General features: G+C 39.7%; 1 protein-coding gene across 1 annotated transcript in view; it reads left to right on the top strand.

Annotated features, from left to right (window-relative positions):
* Positions 1–23,805, top strand: part of KCNK10 (potassium channel, subfamily K, member 10) — a 68,396-nt gene extending 44,591 nt beyond the window's left edge. The window contains exons 5-7 of the mRNA XM_010003702.1: positions 15,837–16,023; positions 20,573–20,715; positions 22,724–23,805. Of these exons, the coding sequence (XP_010002004.1) occupies positions 15,837–16,023; positions 20,573–20,715; positions 22,724–23,353 (960 nt within the window). The 3' untranslated portion in view covers positions 23,354–23,805. The remainder of the gene's footprint in view (positions 1–15,836; positions 16,024–20,572; positions 20,716–22,723) is intronic.
* Positions 23,806–24,850: the final 1,045 nt, after the last annotated feature.

Genomic DNA, 24,850 nt, shown 5'->3' with positions numbered 1-24,850 from the left:
AAGTGCCAGGGCTGAGATACTGAGGTCAGTGAGTGAGGAGGGGGAATAGGTGCTGAGGAAGAGGTTTCCCTGCAGCCCATGGTGAGACAGCCGGCTGTCACCCTGCAATCCATGGAGGAGCATGGTGGAGTAGCCTGTGATGGACCATGGTGGAGCAGCTGTAGATCTGCAGTCTGGAGGACCATGGTGGAACAGAGGTGAACCTCCAGTGGTGGAGGAACCTGCACCTGGGAAGGTGGTTGTTCCTGAAGCAGTGCGTGACTGTGGGAAGCCCATGCTGGAGTAGCCTGTTCCTGATAGACTGCATCTTTTGGGAGGGACTCATGTTGGAGAGGTTTGTGAAGGACTCTGCCGTGAGAAGGACCCCGTGGGAGAACAGAAGAAGACTGTGAGGAATCCTTCTCTGTGAGGAGGCAGGAGCAGCAGAAAACAATACATGACACGCTAATTGTAAACCCCTAATGGGAAGGAGGTAGAGAAATTTGGAACAAAGTAATTTTGGGCTGGGAAGAAGGGAGGGGTGGGGTGAAGTATTTAAGCTCTGTTCTTTGTTTTTCGTTTTGTCCTGTGTGTACCTGATCAGTGATAAATTAAATAGATACTTTTCCCCAAGTTAAGTCTATTTCACCCATAACCATAATTGGTGAGTGAAGCTTCCTTGTCTTTGTCTCAACTCACGAGCTTCTAGTTGGTTTTTGTCCTTCTGATCTCACAGTGTGGGAGGGTGTGTGAGTGGCCGTGTGGTTCTTTGTTGGTTAGGCCCAAATCATGCCACTCAGAAAATGGGTATGTAAAGGGCCACCAGATTCACTGTGTGTGCTGGACTCAAGCAATCAGTACCTGGGATCAGTGATGAATCAGCTCTCCCATCTTTCTCAGCCTATCTAACAAAACCATCTACACACTAAAAATCTAAAGAGTTGATACTCATAATTTTCACCTCGCAAAGCTTTCCAGAAACTACAGAAATGAAATATGCATTCCAAGGTGACATAAAACCATAAATGTAATAATATTGTGTTACATATGTGAGGGATCTTATGAACAACCTGAGTCTGTTTTGATAATAACAGAACAAATCCCATTCTTTTGGCTTGCTCTGTACACGCAGAGGCTGCAAGCATAAAAAGATAGAAAGGAAAGCATTCCATAAGCAGAGTGCACAGTTACAGAACACAGCAGCTGTCATTATCATGAGTTAAATATAGGCTTACTTCAGATAGTCTTTATTCAAACCTTGTGACGAATGGAAGTAGATGGGATGAGCATAACCTGACAGATCTTCCCCCATCTTGCAATTCAGTATGGGTACAGGCATTCAGCCTGGGCACAGCGTGCTTCTGAGAGCGCTCCAGGATTTGCTGGCTTCTAAGGTGAAGCCACTGTGAGCTGTTCCTGGACTTGGTTACTGCTTTCAGGCCATGGCTTACAGCATGGTGCTGGTGACAGGTCTGGCAAAACAGCAGATAGGGTGTGAATTGCAATATTGGGATGTGAGTGAGAAGCCACAGACATTGGTGATGGCAAGGCTGCACCCCAGAAACTCACACCTTAAGAAAATACGTTGATCTGCACTGAAACACAATGACTCTGTAAGCAACTCACGCTTCAGTGACGCAGGGAATTCTCAAAACAGATAGATCTGCTACATGTCTTTCAGGTTTTCGTCTTAGATAACCTGTTTGCCCATTAATCTCTTGATAAATGGTTTGCTCTAGACTTAAGAAACAATTTTTCTTTTTCTGAAAGACAGAAGTAGGCTAGGACTTGAAATAGTCCTAGGAAAAGTAATTTCTTAGTTGGAAGATGGGGCTGGGGTAGGATTAAGAGAAGTCCCACTGGGCTGGTTGAAAGCTTTCTTTTAGGAACTGTCAAAGTTCTACCTTTGCTAAACTTTCTTTATCTTACAAAATGCACAGATCTACTCTAACTACTCTTTCTCTTAGAGATTTGACTTCTTATTAGACATTTTTATCTTCTTTGATCTCTTCTGTTACTGTACCAGTGGCAGGAATTGTCTTCACAAATTCCTTATCTGAAAATGAATGGAAAAGATATCCTGGGAAGGAAACTTTGTACTGACAGAGTAAATGTGCAGAGGAGGAACACATAATACAGTCTTTTTTGTTTCCCCTCTGTCTACCCCTTTGCTCTTTTATCTCTCTTTTTGCTCTCTCACCTTCTCTTCTTTCCCTGTCCTCACATCAAATCCATAGCATTATACCTAACGTCAGTGCAGAGCTGGTTAGTGAATTCTTGGCAAAGTTTGCAGTTCAGAGAAGTTGTTTGAGGTTTCCTTGAAGTACCACCTTTACCTCTTCTTCCCTAGGGTAATGCCCTGGGCCAGGGACCCTGTCTGACAGGAAACCTTCAGTCTGTGCTTTCTCTTCCAGCCTCACATCAGCATTGGGTCTTCTTGGTTTTGGCAGTTGAATCAAACTTTCAGATGAGATCATTCCCAAAGCCAGAAATTCAAATTCAGATGACTGTTTATGTAAACCAGTGAAACAATTCTGGATTTGCTCTCTTCTTACTGACTTAAAACTTTGGGATGTGGTTAAATGTATTATAATCTAGGTGATACATTAGCTAGTAAGATCCTATCTATAGTTCCAATATATGGTCTAACACCTGCGTTTCTGAGCAGATTAAGCTAACAAAGAGTGATAGAAGAGTTTCCTTTCCACTTCCTGACATCTAATGAAAATATACAAAAAACCAACACAATGACTTTTTTTGGGGCTTTATTGCATTTCTTTATTAGCCAGCATCTGTGTGTTATAACATCAGCTGCTAAAAATTAACTGAGGATATTAGCACCCTATCTTTTATTTTTTAATATAGTTTTATTCATTGTTATTTTCTGTAAGGAAAAGAGCTACTATTGTTGTTTGTTTTTTTTTTAATTCACTCAAGAACTTCCACAAGGGAACAGTCCATCAGAGTGATGAACCTGCCATCTGCTGGCATCCTGTCTCTGGTCAGAGCTGTCAGGATGGGGTGTGAAATTCAACCTACTGGGGCACATACACACTATTCTTCAAAAATGGTGCAAGATTTATGAGCTGAATTTTCAGTGTTCAGAGCTTAGCTCAACAATTTCCTGGTCATTTTGACCAAAACAAAATGGCTGAGGAAAATTTAAAAAACAGTCACTAGAAAGAGATAACTCATAATCTCGTAAAGATTTCTTATTGTTGCAGTGAAGACAGTAGATATAATTACATTCTGTTATTGGCTGTTAGCATTTTGATACCATAGAAGACAGCCAGGAACTGGTCCTCAGTGTACCAAGACTCTATGGAAACACTAATTTGTAAACACTGATTTGTACTGTTTTTAAACTGACAGGAAAATAGGCAGAGAGAAGGATACAATAGTAGCAAATGGCTGACTGGTTGTGAGGCAGAATCTGCTCATGTTAAGAGATGCTAGAAGAATGGGAAAGCAGAAGAAAACTGCCACCTGCTACATGGCAGAAGAAATTTTCCCTTATGATGCCCGGAATTCTCCCTTTCACCAGCAAAAGTAACGTTTCATACGAACTTCGTAAGTTATTTACAGGAAAACTTTGAGAAAGAAGTTATGCAAATACTTTCCTTGTACACAAGATCACCTTGTTATGGAAAGACCAAAGGTGATGTAGCCTTGCAGAGAAACAGTAGGCAAAGCATAGAGTATGCTGACTTGAAATATTTTTTATTTGATTCGTGTAATTCTGTGCCTCTCTCAGTAGTTGGGACTTTGGTCCTTTGAAACTGTTTCTGTTTTGCTCCCCATGTAGCAGAATAACTTGCTCAGGAAAAAAATATCTGTGTGGTGAGAGCTTGTGTTTTAGAGCACTGATTAAAAAAACCCAGAACAAATGGCTGTAAGCAATCTCAGCTCACTATCTGTTCTTTTGCCTGTAATACCTTTAAGGTCCATCTGAGAGTCACACTACTCTGAGCAAGGTTTAAAAATGGGTGCTTGCAGCTCAGCAAAGCATTGATTTATGTATGTAGATGCTTATGCAGTGTTTATTTCAAGTAGGTATGCATCTGAATGTTAGTTTCATTTCTAAGCATCCTGAAATTTACAAACATGACCTAGACTCATATCTGAATTTTGCAGTTAGTTATCATTAATTTATGGATGCATGCATAGTCAAATACTAGCAGAAGAAATCTGCAGGCAATGTGCTATCCTTTATAATCCTTGCAAGGCACATTTGGCTAAAAATAGACTTTACATCATAAGTATAATAAAAAAATCTAGATACACTCTAGTGCCTGCCAATGAATCCATAGTGCCATATGAATCTATTAAGTATTTAAATTTCCCTCTATTTTATGTCTGAAGACATGCTTTTTATAAATTAGGTGGTGGCAAAAGTGTGAAATTAAGGAATACAGGTACTGTAAGAGTCTGTAACCTTCAATATTTGCCTGTGGCAGAAAGTGCAGCTTGGAAGAGCAGTATACAGCACCTAGCAGACTGACCATGGGCACACCAGAGTCAGCAAATGCTCTGCCTCTGTTTATTTCAGCTTGTGGTCCTCATCAAAATTTGTTTAGATCAAAAGTAACTGTTCAAAACCACAGATAGTGCTGTGTTAGATTCTTCTGAATAATTTGTAGCAATTTAAGGCTGATCTGTTGTCCTTAGGGAAATAAGACCTTGGCACAATGACTTTTTAAGCAAATGGACCTTCAAACAGTGTATCTCTCACCACAATGGAGTGGGCTGTGAACCACTTCTGATGAGTGCACTCCTCGTGTCATCCCCTCAATAGGAGTTTCACTGTGCGGGAAGTGAGGGAGTGGTGAAGAAGGAGGTTTCAGTCCTCTCCTTGTGTGACAACTGTTTCAGTTATAATGCACAAGCACTCCTGAAATCCAGGGCTTCATTGTTGAGAGGAGTGCTCAAGTTTGGAAAAATATATGGATGCATTCTCCTCTTGTTCATCAGTAATTTATCTGTTATAAAGAAGACTGTTGGTTTCTCTATACTCTACAAATGTCTGCTCCTTCCTGAACTCCTTTGTTGCTCTTCTTAACTTCTTAATGATCTTCTAACTTCTTTTCTTGGATGTAAAGCAGTCCAGACACAGTTCCATCTGGACACTTTACTGTAGTATGTCCAGCAGAAGTGACCCTTACAGCGTTGAACTGTGGGATGAAAAGCATGAATGGTAAATTTACAGTGCCTGTCTCTGAAACATTTTTGTCCATGCTGCAGTCCCCGTCTTTCATGTTTTTAACTACTGCATTGATTATGGTGATGGAAAGATAGCAGAAAGTTTTGGTTTTGCTTTTCACTATCACCTTCTTTAGAGTCCTTGTGCTCAATAGAAGTTACAGGCAAATGATAATCCTACGGTGGAGACTTCATTAATGCAGTGACTCTTCATCCACTGGAGCGAAATTTGCCTCTGGATTCTGTTTTAGGTTCAACCACTGACTTGAGGTATGATTTTGAATATGTTGGTTCTACTCTTTGGATCACTTTCCCCCTCCATTGTATTTGAGATGCAGGAAAGCATCTTTTTCTGTACAGTGCTAAGAAAGTATGCTAGTACTAAAAAATGAATGACAAAATCTATGAATCCCAGCTTTTGACATTTTATTTCTTCCAATTGGGTCTTTAATTCGACTGATGCTTACAGCTAATCTGTTTCAGACAAAGTAATTTGAGCCCAGCAAATGTTTTCTTTTTTGTTCTTATCCACTGGTCTATGTTGCTGAGTATAATTTTAGAGTCTAAAGTTTACATGGGCTGGCTTTGGAGCACATCTGTCCTTAATCCTGCAGGTTAATAACCTCTTGCACATTGGCATATAATTTCAGGGTTAACATTTACATCCAGATCTTTCTATCTTTGCAAGATCTTTTCTAAATTTTGATTTTATTAGCAATGTCTGTTAAGCCTGTAAGGGCTTGTGAGAAGTATTGCATCAGCCTAAGGCAACTTCAAAGAGAGGGTCATGAAGATCTTGAATTGAGTCTACCTCTGAAGAGAGCCCCAGGAGGTTTTGAGTCTGGTAATAGTTTAGAGCATTCCTGGGGTTGCTAGAAAGAGAAGGTAGCAGTTCTAATGAGGGAGAACATGTCAACACCAGGAAGAGATTATAATAATAAATCAGTCTCACTAAAAAGATGATCGTGTAAACAGAGGAGGAAAGACTGTTCTGAAACCGGGTATTAAAACTAGCTTAAATACAGACTGTAGAGTTTTCTGGATATCTCAAGTCAGCTCCAGTGCACTGAAACTGAAACCTAATGTGCATTGAAGTCCATGCCCCAAAGAAATTATCACTGTTATTACTGTAACACCTCTTTCTGTGAGTCTCAGACACTGTACAGTGTAGCTGTTGACTACAGGGCACTTCAGAGGAAATCTTGGACTGTTATGCCTGCTTATGTGAGGCCTTTTAGTATCTTTTCAATATTTTTTTTCCTTGTTATTTAAAATTATGAGAGGTTCAAACCTCTAATAACTCTTCTTACTGGAATCATGCTCTTGTCACTGAACTACAATGCCCATAATATTTTATGGCTCCTGAAAAGAGAATGTACAAAAACTAGTCAGGAATCCATCAATAATACAAAGGCTTTATTTTTTCACTGCTCAGGTATCTATTTGTATTACAGTAAGTGGTAATAGCTAATTTTTAATTTGGGAAGGAATTTTCATTACATTGCTTTCTGACTGTGGATTGACTGCAGTTATTGTAGTATATAAACCCAAGATTCTCTGTTATTTTCAGGGTTTTTCTTCATCTACTTTAGCTTTTTTTTCAGGGTGCCTTTAGCACCTGATTGAATGTTCACACAGAATTAATTAATAAACGATTTATAGATGTAGGAGTGAATTAGTGGCTAAAAAAAATCTGATTTAAGGGCAAAGTAAGAGAATACTTGGCAATTGACACTGAGTAGAAAGATTTCCAAACTCTTCCATGGATGATGGATCAATCTATGGTGATAATTTATCACCCTTAAAGAAGAACATTAAAACAAAGGAGTAATGACGAAGTAAGTTTTCAGGAAGGGGGTTTCTTCCACTGCTAATTTGAATGTACTCAGACTATTTTTAATGTACATCAGGGATTAGCTCTGGAATATGAACTCTGTCCTTTTGCCAGGTATTGTTCCGTCTTTCTGCTTCTTTTCTGTTTTCTATGGTGAAATAAGATCAACAGTATTGCTTTATATTAAAGCCCAATCTTGGCCACTTCTCATTTCATAGAATCATAGAATCTTAGGGGCTGGAAGGGACCTCAAGAGATCATCTAGTCCAACCCCCCTGCCAGAGCAGGGTCACCTAGAGTACATCACACAGGAACTCATCCAGGTGGGTTTTGAATGTCTCCAGTGAGGGAGACTCCACAACCTCCCTGGGCAGTCTGTTCCAGTGCTCTGTCACTCTTACAGTAAATTTTTTTTTTCGGATATTCACCTTGAACCTCCTATGCTCCAATTTACACCCATTACCCCTTGTCCTATCACTGGTCATCACTGAGAAAAGCCTAACTCCGTCCCCCTGACACTCACCCCTTACATATTTGTAAACATTGATGAGGTCACCCCTCAGTCTCCTTTTCTCCAAGCTAAAGAGACCCAGCTCCCTCAGCCTTTCCTCATAAGGGAGATGTTCCACTCCCTTAATCATCTTCGTAACTCTGCGCTGGACTCTTTCGAGCAGTTCCCTGTCCTTTTTGAATTGAGGGGCCCAGAACTGGACACAATACTCCAGATGTGGCCTCACCAATGCAGAATAGAGGGGGAGGAGAACCTCTCTTGACCTACTAACCACACCCTTTCTAATGCACCCCAGGATGCCATTGGCCTTCTTGGCCACAAGGGCACATTGCTGGCTCATGGTCATCCTCCTGTCTACCAGGACCCCCAGGTCTCTTTCACCTACACGGCTCTCCAGCAGGTCAGCCCCCAACCTGTACTGGGACATGGTGTTGTTCTTCCCCAAATGTAAAACTCTGCACTTCCCCTTGTTGAATTTCATCATGTTTCTCCCCGCCCAACTCTCCAACCTATCTAAGTCTCTCTGAATGGCAGCACAGCCTTCTTGGTTTGAAACCAGGTTAGTGTTCAAAATGATCTCAGGATAAGCAGTGGCAGGGAATGTCATTTCGATGCAGATCCTGAATCCTTATTTTCTTGTTAAGGAAGTCAGTTAATTGGGTCTTCTTTATAATTTTAAATGTTCAGGAACAACTGTTCTAAACATGTGAATTTTTCAGTTATCAGTATGAAAATTAAACTCTTTCCTAAGCACTAATGATGAATATGCTTCTTTTTATATGGCCTTAAATTGTGGTCATATTGCTATGGAAACTTATCTGCGTTCCTGACAGTGCAGTGCTAAAATAGCAAATCCTATGAGCTAGGGCTCTGATGTAGGTGTTGCCATCTCTGAAAACCTGATTTATATCCTAAAGGACATCCTAAACTCCAGATGAAGTTTACAATATAGGAGGTAAAGGAAAAGCATTACAGAAATGCAACTGCAACACAAAATAACTCATAATATGGTAATTGTTGATCCCCCATCTCCCCCAGCAAATCTGTTGAGCCATTTCTGTTGATATTCTTCAGAATATTCTTCAAAAGTACTGTTGGGAAATCTCTGGGAAGGGTTCAAAGACTGAGTGTGAGGGGGTAATGGATCTTGAAAGGCAATGCATAGAAATTACTCCATGAGGATACCTGTACATGGTTCTTCATCCCAGGCATGAGGACTGTGCTACTTTCCTACTCAAGAGAAGCTACTTCAAGGTTATGTACAGGTTAGATGAAGGTGGTGAATTTAGTGTTATGTTGCCTTATTTATTTAACCTTCATCTTTCAGCACTGTCAAGTTACCATATCAAGTAACCACTCTAATGTCATTTACATGTTCTTATTTTCCCTCGGCACATAAACTTGTCATTGTGGCAGTAAGAACTGTTTGGAGCAGTGGGACAAAGTATTTGATGCACCCTTCACCCTGTGTCAGACCTTTCCTTTTGAAGGGGCTGCCTGCCTTCCTTTTACCTTTGCAGGTAAGCAGTGGCAGCTCTTGTAAAATATTGGAGAAGGCTGGGAGGAGCAGGGGGATTGTTGTGGCGTGAAGGGACACTTCCAGGAGTGACACATTTTCCACTGTTTCCACGTTTTTCCCTGTGGGGGACTGCTCTCTCTTCCTGCTTTTACTTTCCTTCCACTTTTCTGGGACCTGTATCCACAAGAGTAAAATCACTCCCTGTGGGCTATTGACATGCGAGAACACTCTGTCACTTGGTTAGTTAAAAATAGTGATTTTGTCTGGAAAGGCTGAAGTATTACAGCCTTTATAGTGTTAATATCTGTAAGAAATCTCATGGTAAATACAAATTATGCTGTGGAGGCTTCTGCAAGAATTCCTTGCAGAGAATGATGTATGCTATTATACCTGAGAAGGGGAAAGGGAAGGCTTCTTAGCTAGTTATTCGAAACCAAGCAGAAATTGCAAACTGCAGGCTAGGAACAGATACAAGAAATCTAGCTTGAGGATCTACTCCTTGTTTCAAAAGGTCACTGTTTAACTTCTCGATATCTAGTCTATCAAAATAAGCCTTACAAATGATGTTACATTCCTACTCACTAATTAAATGTTCTGAAAACCCATCAGTATGAAGGGTTCTGGATTCTTTACTCCACTGTAGAGGAAAAAACAAATCAAAACAATAACAGAATAAGAAGTGAAAGCCCAAACAGAGCTAAAAAAAGGGAATATTTAATTTCTTCAACACTGCTAAGAGGAGATAATTCAACCGTTAAGTTCAATTTTCTTTTTCTTGCTCAGTCTTTGAAAGTGGCCATGTCTTTCAACAGATAACTAGATCTCTCATTGATCTAGCTACACTAATTGTCTTTCTCAATCTCAGTGCATTTCTTAATTAGATGCTGAGCATATACTCATAAATCTAACCTTGCTGCTATGTGGCACTTTTCTTTTCACCATCATAACTGCATTTTACTTTTTCCCCTGAACTGCACTGATGAACAAGATAAATGCTCAAAACTTACCAAAATCAGGGCTACCAGGAAAGACAAGGTGAAATCCACTCAGGTACAAGGAAATTATATGGAACAACCATTATTAAGCCATTATTGCATTCCCTGGAAAAGGGGAATATGGGTATTGAAGGAAGGAACAATACACTCTAGATTTGGCCTCTGCAAGCATCCTTTGAAATTGCTTAAGTCTGTGCCATGAGCCTCTTTTGTCCTTAGTCTGCTCCAATGTCTGAGTTAAGCATCTAGATACATGGTTCCCCCTTATTCAACTTTTTTTTTTTTTCTTGGGCTGAACGTAAATCAGCCAGAACAGAGGTTTGTGCTCAGTATTGTTAGTTTTGTTTCTTCAGTAGCATGATAAGCAACAAATTACTTGGTGCATATCAGAAAGCCCTATGTGTGCTTTCTAGGGAGAGGAAGAAGGTTGAAAATGGATATATCAAACCTAGAAAATTTCCCAGTCAGTGTTTCTGTATATTCATAACACAGTATCAGTACTGACATTATGCTGCAGCAAGATCCATGCCTAGAGGTTTATAAAAATAATCTTAGATAAAGCTACTGCTCTCTGAGAAGTTTGCTGCATATCAGTCTAGGTCTAGGTAAACACCCTGCAGTGCTGTGGTTTTATGGGGAAAAACAGCAATGTAAAAAAGTCCTTTACTCTGACCTGTGCCTTGCATGTGTTCAGGACTGTCTTTCCCAAGCTTAGTAACAAATGTGAGTGCTTACAGCTTTTTCTATCTGTCTCTTCTATGGTACTTAGTACAGTTACAAAATAGGGGATGGATTTTTCACCTTCTTGTGCAGCAATAGCAGTGTTCTTTATAAAACAGGAAAATTAAAATAGCAATGAGGGACTGAAAGAGCTGGTTAGACAGCGGGGAAGCCCATTTTTAGTGGAATGGTTCAAACCACTCTTCTTAACCCATGAAGGTGTATGAAATGTTGTATATATTTTAAAATGCGTTGCTTAGAATTCTCCTCGTTTGCTTTCAAGGGATGTTGCCTTCTTCATTGATGAGTAAGTCCTGGCTGGCAGCAGACACCCACACAGCCACTTGCTCAGTCCTCTTCCCACAGCAAGATTGGGAGAAGCAGGGAGAAAGAGAGTGAGAAAACATGTGGATCAAAATAAAGACAGCAAAATCACTTACCAAGTACTGTCATGGGCAAAGCATACTTGACTTCAGGAATTTATTTTATTGCCAATGAGCATAAATTTTTAATTACTGAGTGTGACCATGACACTGATCACTGAGAAGTTCTGTGATCCCAGCGCTGGGCTAGTCTTTCTGTACAGCCTGTTGAGATGGGAATCACACTTTTCTGAGGTAAGTGCCAGACTTTGGACCAGAGCTGATGTGGTTTTGGCTGAACTGAAAGGCAAGCAGTGTGAACTCATGTCTATCTGCACTATCTACACTAGCCTAGCAAAAATGTTTTGACTAAGGACATGCCTAATATTTGTGGCAGAGAAAAAACAGAACTGATATATCTGATACTCTGTTTTATGCTTTCAGTACAAAGGCCTCTTTAGAAAATATTTTGATGTGAAGAAAGTGATTTAGAAGATAAGCTGTTTAATTAGAGCATGAGTAGAGACAATATGTTTGAAGAAGAGCTGGTAGCAGGGGAAAGGGCATAAAGTTAAAAGTAGGTGAAAGTGACAAAATAAATGTTAAATAAATGTGTTTTTGTCAGAGGACTGTTCCAAAATTCAGAACCTTGTGGAGAGATGAGGACAGCATGTTCCATGAAGGCACAGTATACTAGCACTAAATATATGCCATTGGTCATCTAGAGCAAAAGGCAAGCAACTTGCTTGGAGTCTTAGGGATATTTGTCAGAAATTCAGAAAAGAACATGTTTGGAAGACAGAGGAACCATCTGAGCTCACTGTGAAGCAGCAAATGTTCCAGTGCTATTTTTGGTTGAGTAGTATTGTATATTGGGGGAGTTTCTGTGAAATGGCAGGTGACACTACAAAATCTTGGAATATACATATTTGAAATATGCTGTTCGTGGAAATAATGTATGTTCCATAAATTTATCATTTAGTCTAGTCTGAGAAGTGGCTGTAGCATCTTTTTATCCCATGCTTCATGTCTTCTACTTGTAAAAAACAATCTACTCAGTTTTGGTAGGAATGTGTATCATCCATGTGGCCCCATCATGGAAAATTAAGAATCTTGTTTGGTCCTTTTGTTATCAACAGTTAGGTCAGAAAAACTGCACCTGAGTGGGAGACAAAAAAAAAAAAAAAAAGGGAAAAGGGATTTCTTTGACTCCTGAAATTATTGGAGAAGACCAAAACCAGCAAGACCCCAGTGTATGTAACAGAAAAGAAGAAAAAAGCAAGGTCACACTTGTTGGTGGAAAAGATGCATAAGATGTCTCATCCCTATTGACACTGAAGGAGATTGGCATTAGATGGTTTGAATGAGTATAGGCAAGATGATGTCATATGCAGTCATGCTGCCTTTTTAGCACTTAACCTAAGTGCTTACACCTAAGAGAAAAATTGGCACTTTCATTAGTAAATGGAAATGACTCTTTATATGTTGTTAAATGATTGGAATCTCTACATCATTTGTACCTAGATTCCTCCTTAAAACTTTTGCAGATTATCTCTATGTGGATTTAAATTAAAGACACTCATTAGTAGGCACTAATTTATTTATATTTGATGACTGTCTCACAAGTAATCCACTTCATCATCATGGAGAGAACTTGTTGGTAAAACAAAACTAAAAAATAAAATAAGTAGAAAACTTGTCTTTCACAAGTGTTTTTGTTTTTATTAAAGCACTATGAAATGAACTACAATTCATGGAGAAAGGCCTCCCTTACTGTTTCACTTTGACACCTGTATAAAATTCTGTATGAATGCCACAAAAGAAGCTGAGAGGGTGCATTAGTCTGGCTGGAGTTGCTCAGCTATTTGCCAGCGTTTGGCTTCAGAGTGCAAATACTATTTAAAACAAAAAGCTCCTTTAATGTTAGAATTGTAAATGCAATTCCTGTTTGTTATTAAAACCAACAAACAGCTGGAGAGCATTTTCCACAAGGCGGTTAGAAGTTCATCTTCTGTGGGAATGCTGGATGTACCTACATTTCTTTGACAGATAGACCTATCACACTGCAATGACCTGTCTGTATTACAGTGTAATACAGTGTAAGCAGTGGCTTAGACTCGTGTTAATACAAGTGTGCCAAAGCTGGAATGTAAAGGCTGTGTGTCCTTATTCCTGAGAACCTGGGCAGCACAAAATTATGTTTTTTTTGTGGGAAAATAGCATGGCCAACTGCACCAGCAAAAAACTGCAGGCAAACTGTTTTTTCAATGTGTGGTTACTACAACGCACATATTCCATGAATAATGAGGTCTATGCCTTAACATTTTTTTTTATGTATAGCAGTTATAATCTACTGTGAATGTCCCCAGAATACATATCTAACTCTAGAAAAAAACCCTTTTCACCTGTATCCTGAATTTCATGTGTCATTATCCAGTAAGTAATTATGCTTTTGAGTATTGCTTTTGTGCTCTTTTCACTGGCTCTAAAAGTGCTGTGCCTGATTCATCGTTGCTTTCTGACTTCATTTGGGCTGGTGGATGGGTAAGGAAAAAATAGACTCTCAGCTGCTCAGCTTTTGTGGGAGTGACTGGAGTGCACAATAACCATGAGTCAGGCCTTTCTGTAGAGCCTCTCGTTAACATTGTTACCATTTTTACCTAAAACGAACAACCTTCAGCTGGGTTTATCACTCATGAACAAGTGGATGTCCTGAACATTTGGAACTGATTTGTAGGCCATTCCTTCCACTCCCGTTTCTGTCTAAGACAAGACAATCCAGACATGTATTGAAATGCATTTTAATGTTTCTGGATGGGGACTGGATAAAGGGTTATTGTCCATAACCTTGCTTTATTAGTAGCATTTGGCAGCTCCAAAGTACTTTTTGTCCAGTACTGTATAGCACTGCATGTGCCTCAAAGCTTCTACTGTACTGATGTGTCTGCCATTTAATTTTTATGTACCAGGAAACCGAAGCATTTAGTAGAAGTAAGTAATTCCCCTTGGTCAAACCAGTAAAAAACCAAGAACTTGGTTAAATTCTTCTCCATGGAAAAAAACAAATGTGCCAATCTAAGACACTGTATATAATGTCCATGTGATCCGTTGTTTTCCCTTCACTACACATAAGTAAATCTGCAGTCCTGTAATTGTGAATCTGTGTCCATAACTTTTAAAGCAGCTAGATCATCCTTTTGTATTTTATCAAACTGCTCAAAATGGTTCCCTAGAAAAAAAATAAATAAGGCAAGTCAGGTTTTATATTCTTGTGTTGTTTTTCTCCTTGGTACTTCAGTGGAAGTTTTTTCCATGTCTTGTATTTTATAAATCATTTTATTTATTGCATGATATTACTAATCCTATATAACTGTTTTTGTTCAGCCAGACACAGAAAACAATGCACACACACAAAAAGAAAAGAAATTGAGCATGGGGAACTCAAACAGTTTCAGAACTAAAACTATTTCCGAAGTATGGTATATTTGTTCTGCTACCTGAGTGCTAAGTGCAGAGCATTCCAGGTCAGGTGAGTGCCTAATGAGGGCAAAAAAGTAAAGTAAATGCTCTAGTGGAATGCTTTGGTGGAAGCAGTAGTACTGTTTAGAAGCTAGTTAGATATTAACCAGTTCAGGCAATATCCCTTCTATAAATTATAAAGATAACTCCTGAAACCTTATTTCCTGTCTGGCCAATGTCCTAATCTGAAATGAGATCTCATTTCTGGGTTAAGGGAGATTGTTGGTTTGGAAAAATAATTTGGAAATATGTGACTTACAGTGCCCTCCACATTCCTTTTCCAGGATAAATACAGAATTTACACTGCTACTGTAACCAATTCACAGTAAGATTTCTAAAAATTGCAAATTTTCTTGTGAAACACTATTGAATATGGAGTTTACTTACAGCCCAGTAAATCTGAACTAAATCCATTGTTGGTGTTTATCCAGCATTGCACCAGTATTACTAGAAACAAAATCTAAGTTTATATTCAATAGAGTGAGAGTTTATATGGTCTAGGAGTGTAAAATGTTGCTCTTTGTTCAAGAGCTTTCCAGTGTGGATTTGCATAGGTAATTTTATCTCAAGTTGTTTGGTATTTGACATAAATCCTTTATTCCTGGAATGAACTAATAATACAGACACCTGTTTTTGAAGAGGAGATTTAACTTTTGTAGTTGTGAATGAAAGTTGGAAATCATGAGTCAAGGGAAGTCTAGAAAACTCAAAGCATAAATTACTTCTACATAAAATCCCAGGTTTTAGAAGAAAAAATGGTCATTATTTTCATTTCAGTCTTGGTCTTGCTTGTTGAATATTTGGGGCTGGTGAGGCAGTGTGGGTGTAAATTTATATGTATGGAGGTGTGAATGTGCAATTTTTCTTACACATTGGACCCAAACTGGAGTGTACTGGAGCATTTCTGAAGCTTGGGACTGTTTTACCAGGCTGTGTTTCTAGTAGGTTAGAAACTGCAGAGTGCATGGAAAATGGGAATCATCATTTTCCTGGGGCCAGACATAGAGGTTTGCTATTTATTACCCAGGAAGGGCTCTCACTAAGAGAGATGGAGGGTTTTTTTCTACCTAATAAACTCACAAAAAGCAGAAAGGGAAATACCAGGTGACACTAGCATGATCAGTCTGCCATTCACACAGTATACAGCCCCAGAAACCCACTAAAGATTTTGTTTTCTTTTGTTACTTTCTTTTTCTAGAAAAAGCAAGTGAGTCAAACAAAGATCCGGGTGATCTCCACCATCGTCTTCATCCTGGCAGGCTGCATTGTCTTTGTGACCATTCCTGCAGTTATCTTCAAACATATCGAGGGCTGGACAGCCTTGGAGTCCATCTACTTTGTGGTTGTCACTCTAACTACGGTTGGATTTGGTGACTTTGTAGCAGGTGAGGAGCTTTGAGCCTAGGTGCTATACATGAGGGCGTTCGCTCTTAGAATTTGTTTTCTGATGTAAAGAGGAGGCTTTTCCCGGTGTATTATATTCCAGTGAAAGAATGCCAGGTGCTTCTGTTGAGGTTACTGTGCAACAGGCACCAGGCTGATTTAAGGTCCAGACCTTACCATCTGCAGACTGCAAGCTTGCAGCAGTGTAGACAACAAGAGCCTGGGAAGTCCTGATTATCCTTTTATAATGCAATGAATTATGCACAACTCAAATGACTTTCCCATCGAATTCAAGATTTGTATTGATCCATTAGGACTCAATCTGAGGCTGACTGCTGAAGCAAGTAGCCAAAATGATGAATGGATAAAGCTTTTGAAAAGTAGGGCTGAGCCACAGGGCTGGAGAAATCTCTGGTCAGATGCAATAGTGGACTGCTGCTACAGGAGGGGCAACATTTCAAAAACTACATTTTGTTCTCTAACCTTGACAGAAATGTTGACATTGCAGTTGTGCTATTAAGGAAAACTGATGAAGAAGGAGAAGAATTAATGGGATATGCATCTCAGTGCTAGGAGGATACTCTCCAAGATTAATACAGAACTGTAAATACCCATCCTTATCAATTTCCAAAGAGGGAGTTAAGACTGTTGGCTGGAGAGATGAGAATTTTTTTTTTACTCTGCTGCTTTGCTAACAAAAAGGTGGTTAAAATAAGTGGAGCTTCTTCCCATTAGTGCATGACTCCTACACCTCATTCCTGTTAATGATCCTAATTAAAGGCATTAAGATGTCTGTTACAAACAGCTGTATTATGCTACTGTTTTGTTGCTTTCTACAAACTAATGAAATATGAATATGTTAAAAACATTGAATGAAGCTAAATAAATATATAAAATATATTTTATAAATAAAGGAGGTGGACAGAGATACATCTGAAAGTGAAGGGCCAGGGAAATCACATTTTGCAGCAGCATTAAGATTACCTAATCAAGAGAGAAGTTTGTAAAGAGCACAGAAAAGGGTATTGCAATTCCCAATTTATGATTATGGGAATTTGGCCTAGAATATGAGCTCTGTACCTGGAATGTCAAAGGAAACCCTGCACATGGGTTGGGGCAATCCAAAGCACAAATGCAGGCTGGGTAAAGAACGGATTGAGAACTGCCCCAAGGAGGACTTGGGGGTGTTGGTTGATGAGAAGCTCGACAAGAACCAGCAATGTGTGCTTGCAGCCCAGAAAGCCAACTGTGTGCTGGCCAGCAGGTCAAGGGAGGTGATTCTCCCCCTCCGCTTTTGTGAGTCCCCACCCGAGTACTGTGTCCAGTTCTAGGGCCCTAAACATAAGAACATTGAGCTCAGAGCAGGGCCACAAAGGTGATCAGAGGGCTGAAGCACCTCTGCTGTGAAGACAAGCTGAGAGCATTGGGGCTGTTTGGCCCGGAGAAGAGACGATATCATAGTCTCAAGCTAAGCCTTTAGCTGTCTGAAAATGAGCTACTTGTTCTAAGCTTGCTGCTAAGACTATATTGAAGAGAAGGAGGTTTTGCTAGTGGGTCATTCATCCGATCCTAAAACAGACAACTGAGGTCAAATCCATTGCCTTCTACAAGTGCCTTTTTCTCTCCATGAGGTACAAACAGGAGATTTATTTGACTAGATGCATTGTCTAGTGGATGACCTTTAGGGTGCTGGCACCAGCCAAATACAGGGTGTAGTAACAATTAATCAAGTGCACAGAGGGACATGCAACACTGATTCACCACAGCAAGGTGAACTGTGAAATTCCTTGTTTACCCCAAAAGTCTGCCTCACTTCACATGAACTGCTACTACAGCTCCAAACTGGGGTAGAGATGAAGAAAACTCAGTGGTATTCTGCAAACCAGAGGGAGATGACAAGTGAGGGGTTTGGTGATGCCTTTGGCATATTAACAAATGAACTTTCTTTTAAACCCCATTTGGCAAAGTTTGGTCCTCCAATAGGCTTTGGTGTTTGTTTATCATCATGTTGTATGTTAATAGGTAGCCTCTCCTATGCTCTGTTGTAGCCTAGGGCAGTACCTTTTACATGTACTTTCATTATTTTCAGGAATAGGTTAGAACATAACAGCATATTTCTCTTTTGGGCAACACGATTAACCTTTCCTGGAACAACAGAGCATGTATTATAACATTTAATGGCAAAATCAATACATTGCTTTCTTGCGTTATATTTATATATGCCCTCTTATCACAGCACCCAAGCATGGAGAAAGCTGTTTTTTCTCATGAAAGAGATTTTCAGTTCCCTGCCACATCAAGGCTTTCTTTCCTTTTTTCAACTTGCATCTACATTTTGACAACTGTGTATTTTTGAATCAGAAATACATACCCAGCAACGAGACTCTCATTTGCCAAGTACCACCAAACACTTAATCCATTTCTATCAAAGCCTTCAAAAACAGTAATACCAGAAACCTCTAATAATGTTTAGGAATTTAAAAAAAGACACTGAACAAAGAGAGGGCCAGATAGAGAATACAGATACAGAAGTGGTTGCATGAGCTTGGTCCATTTTAGTGACTTAAATGTGAAGAGAAGCTCACTGATAATCTGTGGTATCACAGAGTGAAATTAAAATTATTCACAATATTTTTCTTAAGTATATCACACTTCAGTGTTGCTTTCTTTAATAATATAGTAGTAAAAAAGCCCTCAATATGAAATTAAATTGTTCTAAATCCAACATGATTAGGAGAATATAATCCACAGTTTAGTGGCTACTAACAACCAGGATTTTTCAAAAATGTAATGGAAGACCCTGAATTAGAAAACCTGAGACGTGATCTCATGATAAGAGTTTAAGGCAGGTAATCACCAGGAGATTTGGGTTTCATTGCTGGTTTTGGAACAGATTTTCTGTCACTTTTATTTTCTGTCACTCTGCCCTCAGTATCTTTGTCCCTTGAACCCCAAAGGGAAAATACTACTTTGCATTGGGTAAAACTGCATAAATCGAGTAATGCTGATTTATGCCACCTAGACCGCATCCCAGCTCTTGCCAGAGTGGGAAAGTTTTTGTACTCTTGGAAATAAAACTGTGGGTGGACCTTGGAAAAACAGAGTATCTGATAGGCTGAAAAAAAGTGGTCTCAGTTGCCTGAGTAGTCAGTAAGACAGACCTAGCCAATCTGCTTCATAGGAAGCTTCCTCAGGGACATGTATGATCAGAAGAGTCTCATTGTACCATAGCAACAGCACCCCCAAACTCCCATTGTTTCCTGCTTTTAAGACTGGAAAATAGAGAGTGATTCATGTGGTGTGTGAAGAGAGATTAATATCAAAACCAATATATGAGTCCCTGCTAATTCTCAAATGTCTGAATTTCCACATGGATGTTCAATCACATACAGTCACACTGAGACTGGATAAACTTTGAGAGTTGTAGGAATGTTTCAGATTGCAAAAAGCTCAGGGGGAAATGCTGAACGGAGGGAAAACCTGGAAGCTCTGTGTAGTCACAGAGAGGTACAGATTGTTGTCTCTTTTCTAATCAAGACTGGAGTTCAGGAAACATGCAATCCCCTGCCTGAGTCCCCTGGTACGTTTGCTCTTCAGGCAGAGATTTACACAGATACCAGCAAGGGTGCTGTTTCTCCACCTGCACTGAGTGATATGGCTGTGCAGGCTCTTTGCCACTCTCTCTTCAGCTCAGGGCTGTGCCTGCCTCTCATTGTCTCTCATTATTTCAGTGCACGTAGGACTGTGATAAGAGTGGGAGTCTCAAATGTGAGGTTGTGGTTGCTTTTTTTTTTTAAAAAAGTCTACTCTATTCTGTGGTAGGTAGCAGCTTGGCTGCTCCTGCATTTATTTTAGACTCTTCATAGTCTGCCAAATGTCTAACATGTTTTACCAGCTCATCCTAAACCTTGCATGAAAACAATATAGGATATTTATTGCTTAATTTGGTCCATATCTCCTCTCAAGTCACTGGCTAGAGAATGCATCCCTGTAACTGACACCCAAGCAGCCAGTATATCGTTATTATCAGGGCTGATGCAGGGTTGGCTTCCTGTCAGGTATCGTAATTTGGAGAGAAGGACAAAGCTAGGTTCTTTCTCCTGCACTAAGTCTCTGAGTCCCATAGTTAAAACAAAAACAATCTGGAAACACTAAAACCTGAAGGGGTTGAACTGTAAAGCTTCTCAACTACCAAGCTGCAGGCAGGTCAGACTAAGGTAGACTAGCTGTATTAAACTTGTATTTTTGAAATGTGTTTTTGCAGTTGCAAGTACTATTGAAGTAGGATTTTCAGAGTATGAACAGTATAAAGAAAGGTGTTGGCTAGGTGCTCTGGCAGGTCACATAGCAACGGAATGGTAGGTAGTTTTATAGTCTTAAATTAAGAACAGACTGTGTTCCTCCCATCTAATAGGCCTCTCATATACTATTAGGACTACCATGGTGTTGGCAAGAGTCAAGAAATACTTCCAGGAATTTCTCAGATTTCCAGATATTTTGTAATAATTTTTGCATCTTATATTCCTAAGCATAAGTGTATGCTTATTTCAGGAGGAAATGCTGAAATCCAGTACCGGGAGTGGTATAAACCCTTAGTGTGGTTCTGGATCCTTGTTGGCCTTGCCTATTTTGCTGCTGTCCTGAGTATGATTGGAGACTGGTTAAGAGTCCTGTCCAAGAAGACAAAAGCAGAGGTATGACTAGTAATTTCTCAGTGGTTTGCCATTTTAAAAGAAAGTTTTAAGCACCTGACTCCTTGTCTAAAGAAGGATGCTTTTCTGCATGACCAATGCTCACTGTTCTCTGTGGCTTACTCCACTGGCTGCCTTTGTATCCACTTAGCTCTGATAGATGGCTCTGATAGATAGCTCCTTCTCAAAGGGTGGGAAGAAAAGCAACTTAAACAACCTAGGTTGTTATACATCTATGGGTACTACCAAATACATGGAATACATCAGCAGGATTGCAATTATGGAATAGTAGAGGCCAGACTTCACTCTGAAACTAGCTACAAAATTGTGATAAATATTTTGGTGTTCTCATTTTTAAAAACTGGAGATTCATAAGTTCTGAAAACGTGAATTGGCCTCCTTCATTATGAAACAAAATCTGCCTTTAAACAAGGGCTTTACATTGCATTTATATTTACACGTACAGCTTTCACTATGTCAGAGAATATAGTTCTGAATAAGAGTTTAGTTTCAGGCCTCTTACTGAGTACCATAGTATTAAAAACTGAAGAAACTGAGTAGTCAGTGTCAGGAATAACGTAATTAAATCCACTTGGAACATGCCCTCCACAGCTGAAAGACAGTATTGCTACTGCTTCACTCAAGTAAGAGTGGAAAATGAAAAGTAATTGCTGTGACTCCAGAGCTGAAGCCTGTTGTGGAGGACATTAATAATATTATTTCAATTTTTAAGGCAATCTCCTACATTACTAGCAAAGCTAATACGTCAGGGTTGCCAAAGAGCAGACACAGACAAAGTTTAGCAGAGGAGTACTGCTTTTTATCATTTATGAAGGCATCTGTGCAACTTGAGGCCCAACATCCCCCGTGTATCTCTATGAACAAAGGAAGCTTCACAGGGAGTTTGGCTGTCGGGTTTATCTGCTGCAGGCATGTATAGATAGGAATCATCTCTCATGGTGGATGTGGGATACCTGTTGCCACAAGCTATACAGTTCTAAATGGACACCTGCTCATCTGGCCTGAAGAACCGAAGATGACTTCCTTTTGGATCTGCAGAAACTGAGTTCTGGCTACAGCAGCCCAAGCAAACCATTGATCTGGGTGGGCTCCTGCAGACATTGTAATCCTGAATCTGTTCTTCAGCTGAACTTCAGAAAAGGCCTGTGTTGACTGAGATATTACTTGGTCATTTATCTTTTTTTTCCCCTCATTTTGGAAGAAATATGTATTCCACACAGCAACCACCTAGGTGTTTTGTTCTTTGCCTTTATTCTGCTCTTGGGTGCAAAGGAGTAAAACAGCAAAGCAGTGAGATATTAAAGGATATGCTTATGGTGCCCAGAGGAAGTATGTATTGATAACTCCTCCAGCTGTCTTGAGAGGGTGATATTTGTATATTTAGGCAATGGGAACCTCCATTAAAGACAGATATATTTGCCCCTGAGAATGAACTCTAGACTGGATCAGAAATTATCTAACAGGTATTTCCAGCATTAATTTTCTGTGGCACTGAAGAAAACCTTCAGTGGGGCTGAACAGCCCCCATCCATGAGCAATACAGAAAAAACATGACTGTATTGCTACACTGGTTTTCCTGCATTTCTGAAGCACATTGATATAACTGTATGTGATTAATTTTGCTCACTCCTGACCGTGTACTGCTCAGTTAGAAATTTTGTTCTTAGCCAAGGAGGGATTAGCACAAACACCTCCCATCATGTAACACAGCTATAAAACGTGCAGGGTGGCAAAATGTGAAACAGGCAGACAAGTCATATGCCACACAAGCCACTAGCGAATCACTAGTTGGTGTGTTTAGCACTTGCCCAGTATAGCCACTTTGCTGCTGAAGTTTGGGTCCAGGTGGATGCACTGGAGCTGGGACCAGTCTCTGATTCTACACCAGACAAAAAAGCTCTTGTGATACTGTCTCGTAGGAAAGACTGTTGCTTCATTTTGCTTTTTTTTTTCCCCTCTTTATTAATTTATCTTTCTTATTGTTGTAAAGGTTGGAGAAATAAAAGCCCACGCAGCAGAGTGGAAAGCAAACGTGACAGCTGAGTTCCGAGAGACACGGAGGCGTCTCAGCGTGGAGATCCACGACAAGCTCCAGCGGGCGGCCACCATCCGGAGCATGGAGCGCAGGCGCCTGGGCCTGGACCAGAGAGCCCACTCCTTGGACATGCTCTCTCCAGAGAAGCGCTCTGTCTTTACTGCCTTGGAAACAGGACGCTTCAAGGCATCATCTCAGGAAAGCATCAACAACAGGCCTAACAACCTGCGCCTTAAGGAGTCAGATAAGCTCAACAAGCATGGGCAAGGGGCTTCTGAGGACAACATCATTAACAAGTTTGGATCGTCTGCTAAGATGACCAAAAGGAAAAACAAAGACCTCAAAAAGACCATCCCTGAGGATGTGTGTAAAATTTATGAGACCTTCCGAAACTACTCCTTGGATGAAGAAAAAAAGGAAGAGGAGACAGAGAAGATGTGTAATTCTGCGAACTCTTCTAGCACTGCAGTGCTGACCAACTGCATCCAGCAGCACTCAGACCTGGAGAATGGAGTGATCCCCAATGAAACCAAAGAAAGGGAACATGAAAACAAAGCGTTACTTGAAGACAGAAATCAAATGTAAAAGATGCTTGACTTGAATTAACGTTGTTAGTGTTTTTATATACATATATATATTGAGACACGTGCCTTATACAGACTCCTTATTCAGTCTGAATGATATAGCATTGAAGAACATTTCACTGTGCCATAAAGACTCAAGCTTGCTCTGCCAAAACAATTCAGGAACACAGCACTGCAGAATGGCAACAGAAAGCTACGCACATGGAAATTTCAGCCTGTGTAAGATTACCAGGGCAAGACACAAAGGAAGAGACTGAACCATGGCAATACCACCAGAGTACTCCTACCATGGCACAATATTAGACAAGGCAGCTATGTAAGAAGAGCCTTTGAAAGGGATGAAAAAGAGTGTATCTTTGTCATGGAATATGCATTCATAAAGCCTTCCCCTGGTGATTAAGAAGAGGAGAAATTATTGGAGTGAACTAGAAACTTTCAGTAAGGCTCAGTTTACGTTTTGGCACGTGATTCAAGCTAAATTTTTTTAAATTCCCATTTTTGAATCAGTTGCATTATCTTTCTAAACTCCAAAAGAATGTCCATGGACACAGCCACCAGCTGGGTGCTGGTTTGAAAAATCAACATAGGCATATTTAAGGGTCGGATTGCTTTTTTTCATTAAAAAATAAAAAGAAAAAAAAACACAACAAAACAAAACAAAATCCTCTGTGGGTATTTATCTTAACCGGTGACAGGAAAAAAAGGAAAAGAAACAAATGGACTTTTTTACTGTATGTAGGAAATACTCAATGTAAACTCACAGCAAGAAAGTGCATATGAAGAAAATGCAACATCTTGTGCTATGTTGCTTAAAAGAAGAGAAACATTAATTTAATGATATTTGTCTAGGTGTATAAAGCAGTGAGCCAACTGTTATTTTAAAAAGAATTTATCTTTCACACTTTCTACCACTGAAAAAAACCCCTTCAATTTTAATGGTAAGACTATGAAGACAGAAGGAAAACTATAGCTTTTGCATGTCAGCAAGCTGCTGTTCTCTGTAGCTGAATCTGAATTTTAAAAAATAGACATAAAAGCATATTCAAATGAGGGCCAGGGCAACCATAGAATCTCAGGGCTCTCTGCCCCCTTTTTTGGGTTTGGGTTTAGATGTGAGTTGCAGTCATAATCTCAGAAAAACAAACACAAACAGGAAAAAAAATAGGAAAAAAGGTTGAGATAAATATGGTGGTAATCTTTAAAGTGCTTATAGCTTTAAGTGCCATTAATGCTGTCATATTTTGTAACTTTCTAAACAAGTATTTTGAATTATTTGTTTTATTTCCTTTTGGGTACTACTGTTGTTTGACATTTGTTCTCTCTTTTCATGATAAAATCTACACATGAGTTCTGCAGTTCTAGACTGAAGTGAAATCTAGCCAAAATGTGCACATTTGTAAAGAAAATTTTGTGGTGTCTGGACATAAGGATATAAGACGTACATATGTCCCTAGACTTCATAGTAAACATTCAAAGAAAAAGCTGCAAAGTAATTAAT

The sequence above is a fragment of the Chaetura pelagica genome, unplaced genomic scaffold (genome assembly GCF_000747805.2).
Source record: "Chaetura pelagica isolate M959 unplaced genomic scaffold, ChaPel_1.0 scaffold48, whole genome shotgun sequence".
Taxonomy (NCBI): Eukaryota; Metazoa; Chordata; class Aves; order Apodiformes; family Apodidae; genus Chaetura; species Chaetura pelagica.
The sequence above is the reverse complement of the archived record's forward strand: the minus strand, read 5'-3'. Positions and strand labels throughout refer to the sequence as shown.